This window comes from Hyperolius riggenbachi, chromosome 10, assembly GCF_040937935.1.
Source record: "Hyperolius riggenbachi isolate aHypRig1 chromosome 10, aHypRig1.pri, whole genome shotgun sequence".
NCBI classification, from domain to species: Eukaryota; Metazoa; Chordata; class Amphibia; order Anura; family Hyperoliidae; genus Hyperolius; species Hyperolius riggenbachi.
The window spans coordinates 92,305,841-92,326,019 of NC_090655.1; the positions used below are offsets into that span (position 1 = coordinate 92,305,841).

The 20,179-nt window shown below is 46.9% G+C and overlaps 1 protein-coding gene and 1 long non-coding RNA gene across 4 annotated transcripts in view; one reads left to right on the forward strand and one right to left on the reverse strand.

Annotated features, from left to right (window-relative positions):
- The window catches only part of RNLS (renalase, FAD dependent amine oxidase), a 207,257-nt gene that overhangs the window by 160,678 nt on the left and 26,400 nt on the right, over window positions 1-20,179 (forward strand). For both annotated transcript variants that reach the window (XM_068257503.1, XM_068257504.1), the window contains exon 6: window positions 16,498-16,673. In XM_068257503.1, the coding sequence (XP_068113604.1) occupies window positions 16,498-16,673 (176 nt within the window). The remainder of the gene's footprint in view (window positions 1-16,497; window positions 16,674-20,179) is intronic.
- Window positions 1-20,179, reverse strand: part of LOC137535644 (uncharacterized) — a 357,455-nt gene that overhangs the window by 18,635 nt on the left and 318,641 nt on the right. The window lies entirely within an intron of this gene.

A 20,179-nucleotide genomic window follows, 5' to 3' on the forward strand; every position in this document is an offset into this window, starting at 1 on the left:
ACAATGTAATGGCTGACAGTCCTCCTCTGCTCAAGCAGCAGCTCCAACATCGCCAGGGTCGAATTCCAGCGAGTTGGCACATCAATGACAAGCAGGTGTCGTGGCAGGCCCTCACGCTGCTGCAGGTCGGCCAGGTTAGCTGAGGCACCGGCAGAGCGTCGGAAATGGCGCACTATTTTCCTTGCCGCTTCCAGCAGATCATCCATCCCCTGATGCGCAGGAACTTCTGCACCACCAGGTTCAGGACGTGGGCCAAACAGAGGACATGGGTCAAGTGTGCCCTGGTGATGGCAGTCAGCAGGTTGTCCACATTGTCGGACACCACCAATCCGAGTCTGAGGCTTCTGGGGGTCAGCCACCTCTGCTCCTGCTCCCTGAGGTTGGCTAGAACGTTGTCTGCCGTCAGTTTGGTCTTCCCCAGGCTGACCATCTCCAGCAGTGCTTGGCAGTGGTGGGCCTTCACGCTGCTGCTGAGGCGGAGACGCTTGGTGGCGGCGGGTGTGCCGGAGGAGGAGGGACCTGGATCAGAGGAGCCTTCTGCAGCTCCCCTGAACACGCTGGGTGGCACCACCCACTGGGATGCTGCTGCTGTGCCCAATGTTGGACCTTCTGCTTCCTCACCCCTTTCCACCAGGCTGACCCAGTGAGCCGTGAAGGACAGGTAGCGGTCTGTCCCGAAACAGCTGCTCCAGGAGTCGAGCGAAAGGACCACGTTCGCCAATGCAAACTGGGCGGCTGGGGATTTGCCACTCCGGGATCCCATACTGCAGGAGCGCTCTCATGTCACTCCCCTCCTGCACAAAGCAATACGGCAAGAGCTGGGAGCACATGGCCCGGGCAAGCAACCCGTTCAGCATCCGGACACGCCTCTGTGGGAGACAGAGCCATGGTCACACCTGGAAAGGATTCGCTGAGCAGGGTCTGGCGGCGTTTGCCTGCACGGGAGGAAAAGGCGGCAACTGTGGAGGGAGCAGATGAGGCCACTGAGGACTGGCTGCACGAACCAGCCTCAATCGCGCAGGGACTGACAAAGTGCGCGGGGGGCGGGGAGAGGAGGGCAGTGACTTTCCCCACTCCTGCCTCGTATTCCTGAGGGTGCTTGGTCTGCAAGTGGATATGCAGGCGTGAGGTACCCATCTTGGCCAGATCACGACCTCTGCTCAGGCTGGCCCTCCCTACAGTTGTTGCAAAGTGCACAGCTACTATCCATCTCGGACACGACAAAAAAACGCCAGATTGGGGATGTGAACCGCCCCTTCAGGCTTAGGCTGGCCTTTTTTCCCTTTGGTTTGGGGTTGACTGGTGCGGTGCCGGTGGTGGTAGTGGCTGAAGCAGCAGCCTGTGGCTCCTGCCTTCCATGCCCTCTGCTGGCCCTGCCCCTGGTTGCCATGCTGCTGCGCCTCTGTGCCAGAGCCGCCTCCTCTGAGCTGCCTTCACCCAACTGTGGCACATGGGATGGTACCACACATCATCATAATCACCACCACCATCATAAGCATCATCACCCTCCCCAAACAGCTCCTCTGAGCCCCCCAACCACCTCTACTGCCCCAACATCAGGCCCCTCATCCTCCAAGTCCTCATCAAAATTAGGTTGTTGTTCACCGACAACAACCTCCTCCATCTCAAACTCCTCCTCGCCTGTCCCCATCATCTACTCAAATTCTGCCACAACAGCCCTCAAGTCGCTCGCAGTGTTTGGGGTAAACAGCAAGCTCAGTGAGGGCAGGCTGGTGGCCGCTGGGGTCGACGTTACCTCAAGCGGTGGTGGCGAGTGGCTGCTGCTGCAGACCGGAGTGCTGGTGGTGGAGGCACTGGTCTCGCTTGAGGTCTGGCTGGAACCGGTGGCCTGCTGCTCCGCCATCAGTTTCACAACAGCCTGTGCCTGGCTCTGGTCAATGGGCCGGTGATGTTGAGCCGCGGCAATGATGGGCGCAACACGCTGCTGCTGTGCCTCTGCTCCCTCCTCCACAACTGTGCGGCCAGTGGTTGGCGGCAGACCAGTCACAGACCTGCCAGCAGTGGTGGCAGCGGCAGCAATGGCGCTGCCTCTGCTGGTGGTGGTGGTGCCTCGCCCTCTACCCCTGCCAGTCATTGTACAGTACAAATACAATAAGAAAAACACAAAAAATATAATATATATGGCGGGAAAGGGTGTAAAATGTGTATATATATGGCAGGAAAGGGTGTAAAATGTAATAAAGAGGGTTGGGTTGGTGACAAAAAAAGAAAGCTTTTTTTTTTTTTTAACCAGTAGACACTAGACAGTAGTAGACTAGAAGACAGCTCATGCAGTCAGTACAAGTCACAAACAATGACCGGTAGAGGTAGTTCACTTCACTGCACATAAACGGTCAGTGAGTGACAGACGTCAGTATCACACTACACTATAGAGGACAAAGTAATGTAGCACTAACTAAGTAACGAGTGACAGTGATACTAAAACACTGTCATTGGCTGCAATTCATACAGTCAAGGCAGATGCAGCAGTCAGAAAATAACCAAACAGATGCTGGCCTGCCTGCTGCGAAGTGCTAACTAGTATTGCGGCTGCTAGTTTAACACAAAATAAAGCAATACACAGTACAAATGATGAACTACACTACACAACAGCTAACTAGGCTAAGGCTACCCTAGGCTAGCAGGCCTAGCCTGCATACAGACCTAACACTAGCCTAACACAGTATACAGTATATAACACTCAAATCACTAGCTATCTATACAGCAATATAATATATGTGTTAATAATGTGGTTAGGATGCAAAACACTCTGTTTACACAGTGAAAAGACCTTGCTAAGACACACAGGGCCTTATGCAATTCACTTTTTCACCTGAGTTTTCTCCTAGGAGATAATTTTACATCTTCAATTTAAATTAACTTTTTCACACTTTGCAATGTAAAAAGTACCAAAAAGTAGGTGAAAAAGTACTATCAAAATTATGTTGAGTATTTGTTTGTTTGCTAGTGGTGTAAAAGGCATTTTATTTACAAGTTGTGAAAATATCACCTTGGAGAAAACTCAGGTGAAAAAGTGAATTGCATATGGCCCATAGCAGCACTGGAGATGCTCTCAGTACCACAAGTCACAAGCAAGGACTACTCCTTAAAATGCCCGCTGCCTTATATAGAGTAGGGGAGGGCCAGGCCCCACCTTTCTGATTGGTTGCTAGTGTCTCGGCTGGGGGCCCTCTGATTGGCCCAACGTCGTCAGCCAATGGTTAACTGCGCGTGCGCAACGCGAATTTGCGATCGCGAATTTACACCGTGATGACGTCCGAACTCGCGTTAATCACGAACAAACGTGAATTCAAATGCCGTGATCTGTATTGATCACGGATTCGGAATTTTCCCGAATTCGAAGCTAAAAATGCTCATGATCACGGGTAACCCGTGATCACGAGGGTCCTGATGAGCAACCCTGTGTGTCCCTGCGTTTGCGCTACTGCACATGTGCCGCAGGGGCAGCCGTTGTTGGGACAGGAGCAGGACAGCCAAGGGGCTGGCCGGGAAGGCTTGTGTGCGCGGGAGCGTGCGCATGTGCGCTGACAGGTGGCGGCGGTGACAGACCTAGAGCCCGTTAAGGTCACTAGTAATCTATAAATGAATATTGTAAAAAATAAGCATCTTTATTCATTGTTATTTTCACTACAGTTCATCTTTAAGATAGCCAATATAAAGTCTCACTTCTGGGAGAACTCTGTTCTGCAGTCATGAATTCTGCATTTGAAAAACTACATATACTAGAATGTAAAGAAAGAAATCTAGCCACAACACAAGAGACCTATAGATCATGAAGCTTTCTGAGGTCACTTCTGGCTCATTGTGAAGTGAAATTCTATCTGCACAATTAGTTTTATGTAACAAATATATGATCCCAGTACAAGTCTACAAGCAGCCGCCGCCGCCAACGTTCGCTAACATGCTCTTTCTTGTTGGCTCTGCTGTGCTCATATCATTCTCCAAGCTGTCCAACTTCTGGAGCATTAGAGCACGTCACTATTCATGTACTGACAGCTTAACTCTTGCTCTGTTTTTTCTTTTTCACAGAAAGAGCTGCACAGATTATTGTCTTCTTAAACTCATATGATAATGGAGAGGGTATACTCTGCAAATCATCAGCAGGCTCACTGGAATAAGTGACTCTTTGGATACATGTGCGCCGTCACCCATCACCTTGGGTGATAGCGTTTCAATTGCTGCAGCCTGGGGGGGTTCCTGCATTTCAGCATCAGTGTTCAGCTGTTACTAAAGGGGCCCATACGATTTCAGCCATCCATCCATCAATTGATCGATTCTGCAGAATCGATCGGAAATCGTTTATAAAATCAGCCGATCGATCAATTTGCAGCCTATTTCGATCGATTTGATCTCTGACTGGATGGAAAATGTAGGTCGATCTGCTGCTGGCAGCAGATCGATGGCCCATAGAGTTGCATTGGATCTAGTGGTCCAATAATGCATTTAGATCTATTGCCAATAGATTTCATCCTGAAATCTATTGGAAATCTGTTCTTAGTGTGTGGCACACATCAGATAGATTCCTGTCAGATTCAAACTTGACAGGCACCTCACATAGAAACGATGGTCGAATCTGCGGCAAATCTAAGTGTATGGCCACCTTTAGCTGAAGTACCAGTGATGAGGATTTTGGCCTCCAGAGATTATATCCATTGCTGGGAAGGGGGATGACAAAAGCGGCGGTCATGCATTATTATGCCTAAAATAGGCAAGAACAGAATGGAACATTCCTCTGCCGAGGAAAAAAGTGTGAGACCTGTAAACACATCCATTCCACTGACAGGATACTAATACCAGGTACACAACAGGAATACAAAGTACAAGGCACCTTTTCCTGCGACTCATCTAATGTGGTATACGTGATCATGGCGTCAATTCACCAGAAAGGATTTACTAAGAGAAAAAAGGTAGGTAGTTTATCTCATGAGGTATTTTAACACTCTGGAGTCAATTCACCAGTGTGAGAGGACAGAGAGAAAAGTGTTCGATAGCAGGGGATAATGGAGAGATATGCATGAGGAAAGTGTGAGAAAGCAGAGAGTTAGGTAATCGGTATTAATGATTTACATGGGATACTTTTCCTCTCTGTAAGCTTGAAAGTGAAGCATTGTGGGTAGGAGGAGGAGTTTTACCACTACCTGACCAGAGTATTCCCGCCTTTTACTGCCGGATCATATCATAAATCATATCACGAGTGAGTCTGAACTTCTTCACCACCTCTGTCTCAGTAAAATTATCAAGAACTGTTCTCTCACGAAAAATACGAGGGGCGATTAAACAGACCCTCCTCCTGCGCCTTCGTCTCCTCATAATAGAAGCAAGCTCTAAGGCCTAGTGCGCACCAGAGCGGTTCGGCTGCGTTTTGCGATCCGCTTGCGGCTGCGGATACGCTTGGGTAATGTATTTCAATGGGGTGGTGCACACCAGAGCGGGAGGTGTTTTGCAGAAACGCATACTCCCGGGCTGCTGCAGATTTTGGATTGCGGAGGCGTTTCTGCCTCAATGTTAAGTATAGGAAAAACGCAAACCGCTCTGAAAAACGGCACTTCAGAGCGGTTTGCCAGGCGGTTTTTGTTACAGTAGCTGTTCAGTAACAGCTTTACTGTAACAATACATGAAATCTACTACACCAAAAACGCTTCACAAAACCGCAAAATGCTAGCTGAAACGCTACAGAAAAATAAGAAAAAGCGTTTCAAAATCTGCTAGCATTTTGCGGATCTGCTAGCGGTTTTTGGTGTGCACCAGGCCTAACAGAGTAAGCTCAAAAGGCTACATCTTCCACAGCAGCAGCTGCTGTGTGAAAACCACGATATCTCCAGGTTCATTCAGGGGATAAAGAGATGAAAAAATAACGAATGGCCACACCCCCTTTCTTCCCTGGTGAATTGTGATTTGGAGAAAAACTAGCTACTAACTATCACTTATTTATCTCATACTTATCTCACATTTATCTCTTGCATTTCTCTCTGTCGATATTTTCCCCTATACTTCTGGAGAATTGCTATTTGGAGATAGGAGGTAAATTACCTCCCAAGAGATAAATAGGTTGGTAACCTCTGGTGAATTGACGCCCATGTGTGCAAAATGCCCCAAAGGAATTTATGTGGGAGAAACAAGTCAACCACTGCGTGATCACATGACACACCACAGATCCACTATTAACAGCAGGAAAAAGGATATTACAAAATATACTGATCTCCCAATACCAACACACTTTTGTTTACCTGGACACAGTTTAAGCGATTTTCGCGTCACTGTATTAATGGGTGGCTTCAAATCGGGAAACATGAGACTAACACAAGAAACTAAGTTTATACATTGGTTCAAAACTGTAGAAGATGGTTTAAACAAGGACTCTAACTTCTTGTGCTGGTACGATGGGTTTTAAATGCCACAGCTCTTTTAATTTACTTTTTTCTATCTTTTCATTCATTTTTGTGCCATATGCTGTGTAAGATGGAATTCACTGTCACTATTCATTTTATTTGCTTTCATGTGCTGGCTTTAAATGCCACAATTCTCTTAAGCTTAGAATTAATAGTGCTTGTAACCAGGCCAGTTACCTTTTGAATTCGGAATTTACGATGTCTCCCCATCACCAGAGTCTGCTTTATGTCATGTTGAGGATTCTATTGATCTTATCAATTTAGATAGAAGGCCTGGGGAAGCCTCCTCAGTAACAGTTAAGGCATCTAATTACATTTATGTTTGCTAAAGAATGTTTCTCCTCTGTATGTCAGTGTATATAAGCTGTGTTTTTCAGTTTTGGTCAGGAACCAGTCCGACGACAGGAACCAGTCCGACGAAGGCTTTTTATAAGTCGAAAGCTCACTGTTTATCCATCTCTAAGTTAGCCAATAAATGGTATCATCCTGATTCAAAACATCTTGCTTTTATTCATGGCTAACACGGTACAACACTTTATATGCACATCATGTATGCAAATATATGCTGCTTGAAACTGGACTAATAAAATTAAACCTTGGTGGGATTTGATTGGTCCATTTTCAAGCAGGGCCATAAAAGTTTACATACTCCTGCATCAATAGTTATCTGCATCTAATTCGCCGTCTTTAGTGGGCATCATTTAGGAGGGATAGTTTTAGTAGCTAGGATTAGGACAGTTAGTCTTAGGGCGCGATTCCACTAGAGCGGTGTGCGTCTGCGAGACGCGAGCTGGCTCTTCAGGGTCTGCGGGGAAAGCAGACTAATCCCATCAGCTGTGCCATGCACGGCTATGGGATCCGCAGCCTCCCGCTGCCGATTCGGATGGAAAAGCCGGCTGAATCGCTAGCGGTAGCGATTCGGCCGGCGTTACCATTGCACCCTATGGCAGAGTTTCCCCGCACTATTCGCCTGCGGGGAAACTCTGCGGATTCGCGCCGGTTTCCGCTCAAGTGGAAACACGCCCTTAGCTGTCAGTAAGGCCTCATTCAGTCAGGCAGCTGACAGGCAGTGACTTCACCCTAGAAGTCTGTGCGGCCCTATGCTGCAGCTCAGCTGTGCTTCGGTCTTTTATTGTCCTCTCCGTAAGGGCCTGCTTTGATGCATGTGCTGTCGCACCTCTCGAGATTGCGCTCCTGTGGCTGGGAGTGTTCTATGCTTACGGAGGGGATGGTGGACGACTACAGTGCAGCAGAACTGCAGCGAGAGACCACACAGACTTCTAGTGGCTGAAAGAAGCCCCAGGTAGAGCATAATGTGGTTGTGTCAATTCAGATTTCCTTAAAGGAAGTTTATAAACTTGTGATAGTTTAAAAACTTGCGATAGTTATTTGGCTATCAATTGTACTTTTACACACTATTTATTGTGATTCTTGTATTTCTATGTATATTGTGTTTGCCTTAGTTTGTTAAAAGAAATTTTAGGGTCCATTTTCACTCTGACGTGGCACCGGTGCATGCTGCAAGAAACCGGTCCAGAACTGCGCCGCAAATTGGGCAGCAAATCACTGCAGGATACTTTCACCACTTCCAAAGTAACTCAAAGCTGGTCAACCCCCCCCCCCCCCCCCTTATATTCCTGCAGACCCCCAAAAGTTTCAATATTGATATCACACTAGGGCTTCCGTCATGTCTTCTGGGAGGTGGCAGGGCTTTTGAGACGCTCGCTAGTGGCATGAGGCAAGGCATGACTGCTATAGCCACAGACTTCCTGCTGTATTTTGAGTGGCTGGTTTGTGTTGGTGGTGGGACATATATTGGAGTAAAGTTTTTGTTTTTGGTTCTCAAGATGGGGGGGGGGGAGGATAATGGCAAAAATACGGTCATTTAAACTCCAACCTGGACTGATGATGAAGTCACATGAAAATGAAGATTTAGACACCCAAAAGAGAGTATAGATGGGTGGGGGTACACAGGGTAGTTTGAGAAGGAAGGAATATAGCTGAAAAAATATTGATTGAATTCTGCTTTAAATGGATACTTAAAGAGGAATTCCAGTGAAAATAATGTAATACAAAAGTGCTTCATTTTTACAATAATTATGTATAAATGATTTAGTCAGTGTTTGCCCATTGTAAAACCTTTTAAATCCCTGATTTACATTCTGACATTGATCACATGGTGACATTTTTACTGCTGGCAGGTAGAGATGGGCCGAACCTCCGATTTTAGGTTCGCGAACCCTGTTCGCGAACTTCCGCGAAAGGTTCGGTTCGCGAAAAAGTTCGCGAACAAGTTCGCGAACCGCAATAGACTTCAATGGGGAGGCGAAAAATGATAGAAAACATGTTTCAAAAGCTCTTATACCTGGAGCCACACCTAATTGAGTGAAATACACATCACTGCTGGAGGACCCGCCCACCCTCCCTCCTCCAAGCAAGGTCCTTTATACCATTTGCCTACCTACACTAATTAGTTATGGGACAGCTGCTACACACTCTGCTAGGGAGATTTTAATTGGTCACCCTCCTCCCTCCACCCCTCCACCCCTTCACCCCTTCAACCCTTCAACCTATTCCCTCCTCCCTCCTACCGGAGGGAGGAGGGTCTCTTCTGGCAGGGAATTATACTATTTTAAAAGCCAGTATACATCATACCATAGCTGGGAATCAAACCCAGATCTCACTGTGCAGTGGACACGTCACCCTAAGCACTGTACCACTACAATACCAGTTACCTGGCTATCCTGCAGATCCTCTGCCTCCAATACTTTTAGCCCTAGACCCTGAACAAGCATGCAGCAGATCTGGTGTTTGACATTTTTGTAAGATCTGACAAGATTAGCTGCATGCTTGTTTGTGGTGGGATTCACACGACAGTGGCTGGATAGTGTACTGGTTAAGGGTTCTGCCTTTGACATGGGAGACCAGGGTTCAAATCCTGGCTAGGTCAAGTACCTATTCAGTAAGGAGTTCAAAGCAAGACTCCCTAACACTGCAGGGTGGCCTCTTGAGCGTGTCCCTGTGGCTGCAGCTCTTGAGCGCTTTGAGTCTGACAGGAGAAAAGCGCTATACAAATGTTTGGATTATTATTATTATTACTGCAGCCAAATAGATCAGCAGGGCTGCCAGGCAACTGGTATAGCTTAAAAGGAAATCAATATGGCAGCCTCCATATACCTCTCACTACAGTTCTCCTTTAAGCAACCTAATGGTTCTATTGCATTGAGCATTAATGGTACATTTTAGGCTAGCTTCACTTACTACTGTAGTGGTACAGTGCTTAGGGTGACGTGTCCACTGCACAGTGAGATCTAGGTTCGATTCCCAGCTATGGTATGATGTATACTGGCTTTTAAAATAGTATAATTCCCTGCCAGAAGAGACCCTCCTCCCTCCGGTAGGAGGGAGGAGGGAATAGGTTGAAAGGTTGAAGGGTTGAAGGGTTGGAGGGTGGAGGGAGGAGGGAGGTGGGAGACCAATTAAAATCTCCCTAGCAGAGTGTGTAGCAGCTGTCCCATAACTAATTAGTGTAGGCAGACAACTGAGTCAAATGGTATAAAGGACCTAGCTTGAAGGGAGGGTGGGCGGGTTCTATAGCATTGAAAGCAGTGTGTTTGACAATAACATGTCTGCTGACAGTGAAATGGAGGGTAAAAATTTTGCTTTATAGAGCGAACCAGGCGAAGCGAACTTCCGCAAACGTTCGCCTGCGACACCCGCACGCGAACCACCGAAGTTCGCACGAACCCCGTTCGCCGGCGAACCGTTCGGCCCAACTCTACTGGCAGGTGATGTCATTGGAAGTAGCTGCTGCTTGCTTTTTTGGCCGCTGGAAACCGCTATTTCCCACAATGCAACAAGGTTCACAGACTGTAAACTGCCAGAATCTAGTGGTCCAGTTTCCTATGGGAGGGGTTTCACCACAATATCAGCCAGACAGACCCCCCTGATGATCTGTTTGTAAAAAGGACAAGATTTCTTATGGGAAAGGGGGTATCGCTACTGATTGGGATGAAGTTCAATTCTTGATCACGGTTTCTCTTTAAGTGACGTAAAAAAAAGAAAGGGGTTTCACTTACCTGGAGCTTCTACCAGCCCCCTGCAGCAGTCCTGTGCACACGCAGCCACTTGCCGATGGTCCGGTCCCCCGCCGCGTCTTAGTTTCACTTTTGCCCTTGCCACGCGTATTCTTGCACGTGTTCCCATCCGCAATAGTGTCCTGTGCAGGATGCTATTGTGGACGGGAATGCGTGCAAGGATACGCGTGGCAAGGGCTGCGCAGGTGCAGTGGCATGAAAACGAAACTAACCCGCGGCAGGAGACGGGAGCATTGGTGAATGGCTGCATGGGCACAGGACAGCTGCAGTATGAAGTGGTCAATGATAAACGGGCATCATGGAGCTTAGGGAAGAAATTGTACTGAAACACCTTTAGCGTTTTTTTTTTTTTTTTTTTATAATTTATTTAGTTTGAAAGAAACAGCAAGGAAGAAGCCGGCACCGTCTATGAACAATTTTCTGCTCTTTTATTGCATATGGGATATTCCAGCAGTTATAAGCAACGTTTCAAGGCTGCACGCCTCTTTATCAAGCTTGCTGGAAGTCAATTACACCTTATACACTGACACATGGGTATATATACACAGCATGGTTAACAGCAGCCAATGAAATTCAAATATGTATACACCAATCACAATAGTCCTAATATGTCGGACCTGATGGGGAACTTACATGCTGGTGCTTTGATAGGACATAGTAGGGTGGATCCTCCCACCTGTCAAGCCCCTCTTGGCAGACAGCTGACACCCCCTGGGTCCGCCTATCACAACGGAGAGCCCACTCTTCCGCCCACGGCGGACCTGAGTGAAGCCCCATGTGATGACTCACAGTAGGCGGCGCCAAAGTGCCGTCCCTGTGCGTCTCGGCGGATACTATGGAGACGCGTGCGGCAACACGCCGCTGACGTCACCAGATGTCTCTAGGGGGGAGGCAGCCTCCGGCCAATCAGGGTCAACCCACGTAAGTGCGGCGTGGACGTCGCACTTCTAAAATACAACATGATGCTGTCTATCAGATGCATCTACCTCATATGGCTAATTTGCATAAATAAACATAGGTGGCCATACTCATACTACATACCAAATCCAAATCCAAAAAAGCTTTATTGGCAGGACCAAATACATTTAGCATTGCCAAAGCAAAACAAAACATTAACATGGGGGGGGGGGGGTTGTGGGAATAAGGGAAGGATATAGGGAGTTGGGGTATATAGTCCATAGGTGTGTGGATGATGTAAGGGACAGCATGGGGGACTGGGATATACAGTCCATAGGGGGGTATTGGGGGGGGGGATACAGTCCATGTGGTATCATGTTCCTCTCAGTTGGTGGCAGGCTGTGACATATCGGGCAGCTATTTGCACGGTTGTTTCCTCCTCCCCCAGTAGGATGTAGAGTTTCCTCTCCTCATCTGTGGAGGTAAAATCCTGGATGTGGGCGGAGAGTCTCTGGAAGTGGGCGGTCCTCACAGGTGCATATTTGCTGCAGTGTAGCAGGAAGTGGGCCTCGTCCTCCAAGACCTCCTGGTCGCATTGTCTGCACAGTCTCTCCTCCCGGGGCTTCCATGTCTGTCTGTGCCGCCCTGTCTCTATCTCCAGGCTGTGGGCACTCAGACGGTACAAACTCAATACCTGTCTGTCTTTGTGGAGGTGTAGCCTCTCCAGATATGGGGCCATTGTGTACTCCCTCTGTAGTGATTGGTAGACAGCGAGTTTCTTGGAATTCTTTATGTCACATCTCCATTCCTCTATGTATCGTTCCTTGCAGCTTTCTATAGTCTGTTTTATTTGGGCTTTTGTCAGCCTGTGTTGGTGGCCTTGGCTGGGCTGGCTGCTGATGCTTTGCTTGAGAGCGCGTGGTATGGCCTTGCCCCCCCTGGCTCAGTGAGGCTTTATGGTGGTAAGTGCTGGGGTTGCTGCTCTGTATATGCGCCCAGTATGAGAGTGCCCTCTGCTGGATAGTAAGCCATAGTGGGAACCTGCCTAGCTCTGCCCGGCAAGCTGAGTTTGAAGTGCTTCGATGGACTTGGAGGAGATACTTGCAGAACTCTAGATGGAAGATTTCTGTTGGGCTGGAGTCCCATTTTGATTGGTCAGGGTAGGTGACCGGGCCCCATACCTCACTGCTATAGAGCAGGATTGGGGTGATGATGCTGTCGAATATCTTTGCCCACACTCTCACTGGTGGTTTTAGGTGGTAAAGCTGTCTTCTGATGGCATAAAATGTTCTGCAGGCTTTGTCTTTCAGGGCCTGTACTGCTGGTTTAAAGCTTCCTGATTGGTTGATCTCCAGCCCCAGGTAGGTGTAGCTGTTAGTGGACACCAGTGGGGAGCCATTTAATATAAATGAGGAGGTTGGGGTTTTATTTCCATTCTTCCTCTGGAACACCATCACTTTTGTCTTCTTTGGGTTGATGGGCAGTGCCCATGTGGTACAGAAAGTCTCCAATACTGACAGGCTGTCCTGTAGTCCTTTCTCTGTTGGGGAGAGCAGCACAAGGTCATCTGCATACAGGAGGAACTTCACCTCACGGTCATGCAGGAGGAGGCCTGGAGCTGGGAAGGATTCCAGGGCTACAGCCAGTTGGTTAATGTATATGTTAAAGAGTGTTGGGCTCAGACTGCAGCCCTGCCTGACTCCTCGACCCTGCTTGAAGAACGCACTTCTCTTCCCATCTACTTTCACACTGCATTGGTTCCCAGTATATGAACTCTTGATGACATCATAGGTTTTTCCTCCTATTCCACTCTCTAGGAGTTTTAGGAAAAGGCCTGGGTGCCACACTGAGTCAAACGCCTTCTTAAAATCAACAAAGCAAGCGTGTATTTTGCCACGTGAGCTGTGGACATGGGTCTTGATGAGGCTGTGCAGTGTGTAGATGTGGTCGGTTGTGCGGTGGTTTGGCATGAACCCGGCTTGGCTTTTGCTGAGTACGTCCTGCTGTGTGAGGAAGGAGAGGATCCTCTTATTGATGATGCTCAGTGTTCTCCCCAGAATTATTTTCCAGCCGGGTGGCATGAAATAGTAGCCGGGTGGCAGGAAAAATGAGCCGGGTGGGGCGAGATGAAAATGCAGGGCAACTCTACTTACAGCATAGGAGGAGGTGAGCTGATGACAGCCGGGTGGTCACCAAATCTAGCCGGGTGGAGCACCCGGCTAAAAGAGCCTGGGGAGAACACTGATGCTGTTAAACAGTTTCCCCAGTGTGCTGCTGACACAGATTCCTCTGTAGTTTGCTGGATCATATCTGTCTCCATTCTTGTAGATGGGTGTTATGAGGCCTTCACTCCAGGCCTGAGGAAAGGAGCCCGCCCTCAGGATAAGGTTGAATGGTCTTGCGAGTGCCTCATGTATGTCCGGGGGGCTGTATTTGATCATCTCTGGCAGGATGCCATCGGTACCGCTAGCCTTCTTACATTTTATCAACTTTGTTCTTTCTCTTATTTCCTGCACCGTGATTGGTGTATCCAGAGGGTTTTGAAAGTCCTTGATTGTCATACTCTCATGAGGCTCTTATCCAAACCACATAGGAGAGGAGAAGTAAGGGAGAAGGGCCAGAGGAGTAAAGTATGAAAAGAATATGGAAAAATAGAACTGTCTAGGGGCAGGGAGGGACAAAGATGAATAAAGATAAAAACCTAACAAATTAAAAATAGAAAATAAGAGGAAAAAAAGACAAGAATAAACACTGCAGATAAAGATTGGCATATACAGATAGCAATGTCCTTATAGGGGAACGGCACCAGACCAATCCATTACAATTAAAGGGACAGTGTCTCAGATATGACAATACATTCACTGAACCCAACCAAAACATTATCTATTAGGGGAGACTGGGTACAATGGAGCAGAGGACAAGAATAACAGAAAACTACAAAAACGGTAATAAGTCAAATTCTCGATTTAATCCTCTAGGCTCCATTGTATCCAGTCTCTTAATCCAATAAGCCTCCCTCCACAATAATTTTTTTAGGCGATCTCCCCCTCTTCTCAAGGGTGCTATTTTTTCAACAACCATAAATCGCAGCTGACTGACATGGTGACCTGCTTGAGCAAAGTGAAATGCTACAGCTTGATCTGTTAGTTCTTCCCTAATAGCATGTTTGTGTGATGACAACAGATACGGGATCGTGTTCCATTTGTCACGGTATATAATACACAAAGCCCGAGTATTTCAAAGATTATCAAACGACATTGGCATTTGTTAGCCGATAGCTTCCCAGACATTGCGCATTTTAGGAACCCCCCACTCATCTCTTACAAAAGACCCCCTATACTTAGGGATCGTCTAGTACATGCTGACGTAAATGCCAATAGTGATGTCACTTCTACCCAGAGGAGGGGGACATACCCCTGTCTCAATTGTGTTCATTGCAGCTCTGTTATCAAGGGTCCAGCGATATTACATCCCCATCAGGGAACCAAAATTCCAATTAAGGGGTGGCATACCTGCGATTCAGATTATGTGGTTTATGCCCTAAAATGCCCTTGTGGCTTATTATATATTGGGCAAACCACTCAAAAATTAAAAAAACACTTGTCATCACACAAACATGCTATTAGGGAAGAACTAACAGATCAAGCTGTAGCATTTCACTTTGCTCAAGCAGGTCACTATGTCAGTCAGCTGCGATTTATGGTTGTTGAAAAAATAGCACCCTTGAGAAGAGGGGGAGATCGCCTAAAAAATTATTGTGGAGAGAGGCTTATTGGATTAAGAGACTGGATACAATGGAGCCTAGAGGATTAAATCGAGAATTTGACTTATTACCGTTTTTGTAGTTTTCTGTTATTCTTGTCCTCTGCTCCATTGTACCCAGTCTCCCCTAATAGATAATGTTTTGGTTGGGTTCAGTGAATGTATTGTCATATCTGAGACACTGTCCCTTTAATTGTAATGGATTGGTCTGGTGCCGTTCCCCTATAAGGACATTGCTATCTGTATATGCCAATCTTTATCTGCAGTGTTTATTCTTGTCTTTTTTTCCTCTTATTTACTATTTTTAATTTGTTAGGTTTTTATCTTTATTCATCTTTGTCCCTCCCTGCCCCTAGACAGTTCTATTTTTCCATATTCTTTTCATACTTTACTCCTCTGGCCCTTCTCCCTTACTTCTCCTCTCCTATGTGGTTTGGATAAGAGCCTCATGAGAGTATGTAGTATGAGTATGGCCACCTATGTTTATTTATGCAAATTAGCCATATGAGGTAGATGCATCTCATAGACGGCATCATGTTGTATTTTAGAAGTGCGACGTCCACGCCGCACTTACGTGGGTTGACCCTGATTGGCCGGAGGCTGCCTCCCCCCTAGAGACATCTGGTGACGTCAGCGGCGTGTTGCCGCTCGCGTCTCCATAGTATCCGCCGAGACGCACAGGGACGGCACTTTGGCTCCGCCTACTGTGAGTCATCACATGGGGCTTCACTCAGGTCCGCCGTGGGCGGAAGAGTGGGCTCTCCGTTGTGATAGGCGGACCCAGGGGGTGTCAGCTGTCTGCCAAGAGGGGCTTGACAGGTGGGAGGATCCACCCTACTACGTCCTATCAAAGCACCAGCATGTAAGTTCCCCATCAGGTCCGACATATTAGGACTATTGTGATTGGTGTATACATATTTGAATTTCATTGGCTGCTGTTAACCATGCTGTGTATATATACCCATGTGTCAGTGTATAAGGTGTAATTGACTTCCAGCAAGCTTGATAAAGAGGCGTGCAGCCTTGAAACGTTGCTTATAACTGCTGGAATATCCCATATGCAATAAAAGAGCAGAAAATTGTTCATAGACGGTGCCGGCTTCTTCCTTGCTGTTTCGTCTATTGATCCTGAGTGCTGCTGGATCGTTGGCCGGGCACGTCGACTGGAAGCAGTGCTGGAGTGTGCAGTCACTACATACCACTTATTTATTTAGTTTGAAAGAAAGGAATATAGTTTCCCAACATAACACAAAACTTAAAATCTGATTAAATGGTTTTATATGGTAATTTTCTACCACTGTATTACTTTCATTGTTCAACATTTTTTACAGAGTCTTCAGACATGGGCCCCTCGCTTGTAGTGCACACTAGCGTGCCGTTTGGAATAGAACACTTAGAACAAGAAAAAGAAGATGTACAGCCGGTGATCATAAAACACCTTCATACAATACTACCAAATCTGCCAAAGCCAAAAGAAATCAAGTGTCAGAAGTGGAGATATTCACAAGTAAGTGTTTTGAAAGACTCTATGGTGGTAGATGAATACAATCTTCCTAGCTAGTATTTGCGTAAAGTTACACGGTTACCTGTGTCCAGGGGCGTAACTAGAGAGGAGCAGCCCCTGAGATTGCAAGGGGTGGGGGGGGGGGCAGAGCTGTGTGGGGCCGCCAACTACTAAGCTTCACTATTAGTGAATTGAGGCCATTATTGTTGCAGTCAGTTGTATGTCTAATATCATTGGTATGGGAATCTTTTCATATGCCAATGTGAACCTAGGCCGGGTGGCTGCAGAGGGGGCAGCATTCAGTGAATGCTGTGACTTTGTGATCTTTCCATGATGTGGGCACGTGTGCTGTTTATTGCAGTGAATGGGACAGCTATGCATTTGGCTCTAAATTCATGCAGAAAGGCAGTGCATAAGTTTGCCAATCAGCCAGTGCTGCTGTCTATGCACCATCTGATGTCCTTGCATATCCAGGGCCGAGGCATAGGCTGGAGAGGCTCCAGCCTCAGGGCGCAGTGTAGGAGGGGGCGCACAATTCATTCAGCTGTCATTCCTAATTGTGTATGAAGCAGAAAGAAATAAGAAAAGGTGATACATAGCAGTGACTGCAAGCCAGATAACTAGATATTAAGGTGTTGGGGAGGTTGTGGGCCCTGTGGCCCTCTTAGCCTAATAGCAATCAGTGTGTGACAGCTGAGGTGGGAGGGATGGAGGGGCGCACTTTGGTGTCTCAGCCTTGGGTGCTGGAGGACCTTGTCCCTGCTCTGTGCATATCATACACTAATACACATTACTGAAATCCGCCCTAGCTTAGGGCTCAGGCCCTAAGCTAGATAAAAGAGCAGGCTATTCAAGTACAATCATTAGCCCTCTGCACATTTAAAATACACTCACTGCAAGTTGGAACTATTGTAGCAATAAAAACAACTAGGTTGCAAAAGTGTATTTAGTTACAAGAATGGAGGATCTTAGCTTTCAACATGCACTGCAGCAGCTTTTTGTACTAAACCAATTCACCAGCATTGAGGTCCCCATTGCAGAACTGGCCCCTACTCTTCCTACACCAGTCAGCAGGCAACTTGAACCCGAGATTCTAGCAGTCAGTCAATAACAAGTTCTACCTTTAAAGGGTACACATTCATGCACATAAATCTTATTTATCCAGTGAAGGACAAACTATACTAGTCATACTATGAAATGAATAGGCTGTACTGGCATTGGGGGTGCAAGAGAGCTACATCCTGCAGCCAGACATACGTTTTTGCCACTAAATCATTGCCCTTTATTTGTGCTGCACAAGGGCATACTTATCAGAAATGTTGGTTTGACTTGGATTCTGCTTTAAAGTGTACTTGAGACAGGGTGGGGGAAAAATTCATACATACCTGGGGCTTCCTCCAGCCACCTTCAGACCTTTGTCTCCCTCACCATCCTCCCGGGATGCCTGAATCCACCGCTAGGGTCCTCTAAATTTCCTCCAGTTGGTATGTGCAGTTCAAGTTCAGCTGTACAAACGCCACCATCAGGCTCCAGTCGCCAGGAGCATTCGGTGCCTGCACTATACGTTCCCAGCAACAGGAACACAATGGGGTTCTGCACGTGGCCGAGCTGCATATGCGCAGTACTCCACGTCCAGAGAAACTTCAGAGGACCATAGTAGCAGATCGAGGTGGCGTGGAAGGAGGTTGAGACACCCAAAGGTCTGAAAGGTGGATGGAGGAAGCCCCAGATTATGTATGAACTATCATCCACCCCCGTCTCAGGTTCTCTTTAAGTAAAGCATGAAAAATCAGCAACACTTCCATCAACAACAACAACAAATAACATTTGTAAAGCGCTTTTCTCCCGTGGGACTCAAAGCGCATAAGCATGGCTCCGACCATCGTGGTACAGGGGAAGAATTTTATAAATCTGGAAATGCCAGGCTAAACAGGTGGCTTTTCAGTCTGGATTTGAATAGCTCCAGGGATGGTGCTGTCTTTACTGGGTGTGGTAGGGAGTTCCAAAGAGTAGGGGCAGCATGACAGAAGGCTCTGTCTCCAGATTTTTTGAGGTGCACTCTGGGAGTGACCAAGTTTATAGAACTTGCTGATCTGAGGTTGTGAGAGGTGTGGTGCAGCTTCAGCAAGTCCTTCATGTATCCAGGGCCCAGATTGTGCAGGGATTTGAATGTCAGCAGTCCAATCTTGAAGAGTATTCTCCATTGTACTGGTAGCCAGTGCAGTGAGCGAAGGATCGGTGTAATGTGACAGTGGCGAGGCTGGTTTGTTAGCAATCTGGCAGCAGCATTCTGCACTAATTGCAGGCGACGCAAGTCTTTTTTGGGGAGGCCAGCATAAAGGGCATTGCAGTAGTCCAGCCGTGATGTGATGAAGGCGTGGACTAGGGTTTGAAGATCCTCTGGGGGAATCAGATGTTTAATCTTTGCAATGTTCTTCAGATGAAAGAAGGAAGATTTAACTACAGATGAAATTTGGTTTCTGAAACTCAATTCCCCATCGATTAGTACGCCAAGGCTGCGCACAAGGTTGGAGCTGTTTATGTCTGAATTCCCAATCCTGATTGGTGTTGCTTTAGGATAGAGCTGTTTTGATGGCGAGCACTGGCTTTGGACAAACAGGACCTCAGTTTTGTCAGCATTCAGTTTCAACCAGTTATCATTCATCCATGCCTGAAGCTCAGCTAAGCAAGAGTTTATTTTTGGGGTAGGGTCTGTTCCACCAGGTTTGAAGGACAGGTATAGCTGTGTGTCATCGGCGTAGCAGTGGTACGTCAGGCCATGTCGTTGGATAAGTGTACCGAGTGGCAACATGTAGATTGCAAACAGCAGAGGGGATAGGATTGATCCTTGTGGCACTCCGAATTGTAGAGGTGCAGGTTTGGACATTATAGGTCCTAGGGATACTCTCTGTGTTCTGTCAGTCAGGAATGATCTGAACCACTGGAGGACTGATCCACTGATGCCACAGTACTCCTGCAGTCTGTTAAGCAGGATTTCATGGTTTCATGATTTCATCAGTAGCAGTACACACTATATTTTACCAAAAGACACGTACAACACTACAATAAATATTTAACGAAGTCACGTCTTTCCAGTAGCAGCCCACTCATTTATTTGCAATGCCAAAATGCCTTTTTTATTTCTTTCAGATGAGAAAAAATAAAATGCTCACTGTGTGAAATCTATTATTTTGATGCTGACCTAGCAACTTCAATTACTCACCAGAGATTACATGAATAGCAGTAAATATTAGCATTAACTGTCCTGTGTATGCATTGAGCTGTGAGGGGGTGGGTGACTTCATCCTTCTTTGTGAAACTAGCAGTGTGCGCTTTTGCCCTTGGATGCTGTATTGTAAATTGCATTGGAAAGGGAAAACTTGGCTTTTTGCCTGCAAGATTTATAAATCTGCAGCAATTAAAGAAACTTATTGGGTATTTATTCAGGTGATCTGATAAAAGCTCAGCATATTTGTATTACAGTGGACAATGAGTGTAAAGGTGACCAT